Below are 1,688 nucleotides of genomic sequence, written 5' to 3'. Positions count from 1 at the left end.
CGAAATGAGCAGCCCCCGCTGCGTTCAGTGAGCGTGAAAGACTGGTTCTGGAAATGACTTCTAACAAAAAAAGATGTAGCTACCTCCCCAGGGACAGCGCCCCAGATGACAGGTTGTTGTGCTCCTTAGAATGATGAATGAAAGTACTGAATGAGGGAGTCACATGCCTGCCAAAGACGGCTGTGCCGCCAGCAGAGTGAAGGATGAGCCTTAGGGCTGAGAAAGGCTGCAGGGAGAGCATAAGGCTCAAGATGGAAAATCATGAGTCAAATGACACTTTCAAGAAAGAACACATTTTGGACATCATAAACAGAAAAATTAACCAACTTCCAGAAGCAGAAAGAAATCTACTTGAACATGGATCAACATATGTTGGGCCTAATGCTGCTCTCCGGGGCCTAAAGCCGTCTTTTCCCACGCATCTTATATGTGACACAGGCTCGTATAGCTGCTGGTTTACCAATGGTAGTGATCCCATTTTTGACAGCGAGCGTATCTTACAAAAGTTTTGTAAGTTTACCATTGAGTACAGGTGATTTGCATTGTGAAACCTGTACCATCACACGAGGTGGACTGACTGGGCTTGTTTGTGGTGGTCTGTACCCTGTTTTCTTGGCTACTCCTGTGAATGGTGGCCTAGCAGCCAGCTGTGCCTCAGCCCTGCTACCAGAGAGAGGACACATCTTAACCCACTGGATGAGAATGTCTCGACCTATCTTTAGAAAGATGTTATTTCCCATATTGCTCCAGGCTGGGTATTCAGCATACCTTAGTTCTAGGCAATATAAACTGCTTATAAGGGCTTTTCAATTACCTGAACCTGGCCTAAAAATTCAGCGATTGTTAAGCAAATGTGTACACAAAAATAAAACTGTAAGAATAAAAAGAGAAAAGAAAAAAAGGAAGTACTGATAGAAATTCAGGTAATAATAACGCCAGGCTCTGTGGTATAGTCTTTGACAAGGAGTCCTCCAATCCAGGACTACTTTGGGGGAACAGATGGGGAAAGAAAAGAACTACTGTTTAATAAGCATTTAAATCCTAGCTGGTTTGGCTCAATGGATATAGTGTCTGCCTGTGGATCAAAGGGTCCTGGGTTCGATTCTGGTCAAGGCCAGGTACCTTGGTTGCAGGCTCCTTCCCGGCCCAGGCCCCTGGTCCGGGCTCATGCAGGAGGCAACTAATCGGTGTGTTTCTCTAACATTGATGTTTCTCTCTGTCTTTCCCCTTTCCTTAAAAATCAATGGAAAAATATCTTCAGGCAAGGATTTATTTATTTTTTTAAACTTATTTTTATTTTTTAAATATATTTTTATTGATTTCAGAGAGGAAGGGAGAGGGAGAGAGAGGCAGAAATATCAATGATGAGAGAGAATCATTGATTGGCTGCCTCCTGCAGGCCCCCTACTGAGGACCAAGCCCGCAACCCGGGCATGTGCCCTTGAGCAGAATTGAACCTGGGACCCTTCAGTCCGCAGGCCGACACTCTATCCATTGAGCCAAACTAGCTAGGGCTCAGGCGAGGATTTAAAAAAAAAAAAAAAAAGCACTTAATGTCCCATAAATGCATTGTACATTTTCTCATTGAATCATCTCAGAAGCCCTGTGAGGAGGTATTATAACTATTCTTTCTTAAAGCCGAAATGCTAACTAAAGTAACTTGTCAAAGATCACACAGCTTGGAAGCA

At 43.7% G+C, this 1,688-nt stretch overlaps 1 protein-coding gene across 1 annotated transcript; it reads left to right on the top strand.

Annotated features, from left to right (window-relative positions):
- Positions 1-310: 310 nt before the first annotated feature.
- On the top strand, positions 311-912 carry LOC132241003 (transmembrane protein 126A-like). Its single transcript, XM_059709032.1, has one exon. The coding sequence runs from the start codon at positions 463-465 to the stop codon at positions 910-912; it is 450 nt and encodes a 149-aa protein (XP_059565015.1). The 5' UTR covers positions 311-462.
- The last annotated feature ends 776 nt before the right edge of the window (positions 913-1,688 follow it).

This window comes from Myotis daubentonii, chromosome 1 (genome assembly GCF_963259705.1).
Source record: "Myotis daubentonii chromosome 1, mMyoDau2.1, whole genome shotgun sequence".
Taxonomy (NCBI): domain Eukaryota; kingdom Metazoa; phylum Chordata; class Mammalia; order Chiroptera; family Vespertilionidae; genus Myotis; species Myotis daubentonii.
Note: the sequence above shows the minus strand (reverse complement) of the source record. Positions and strands in the feature narration are given on the sequence as shown.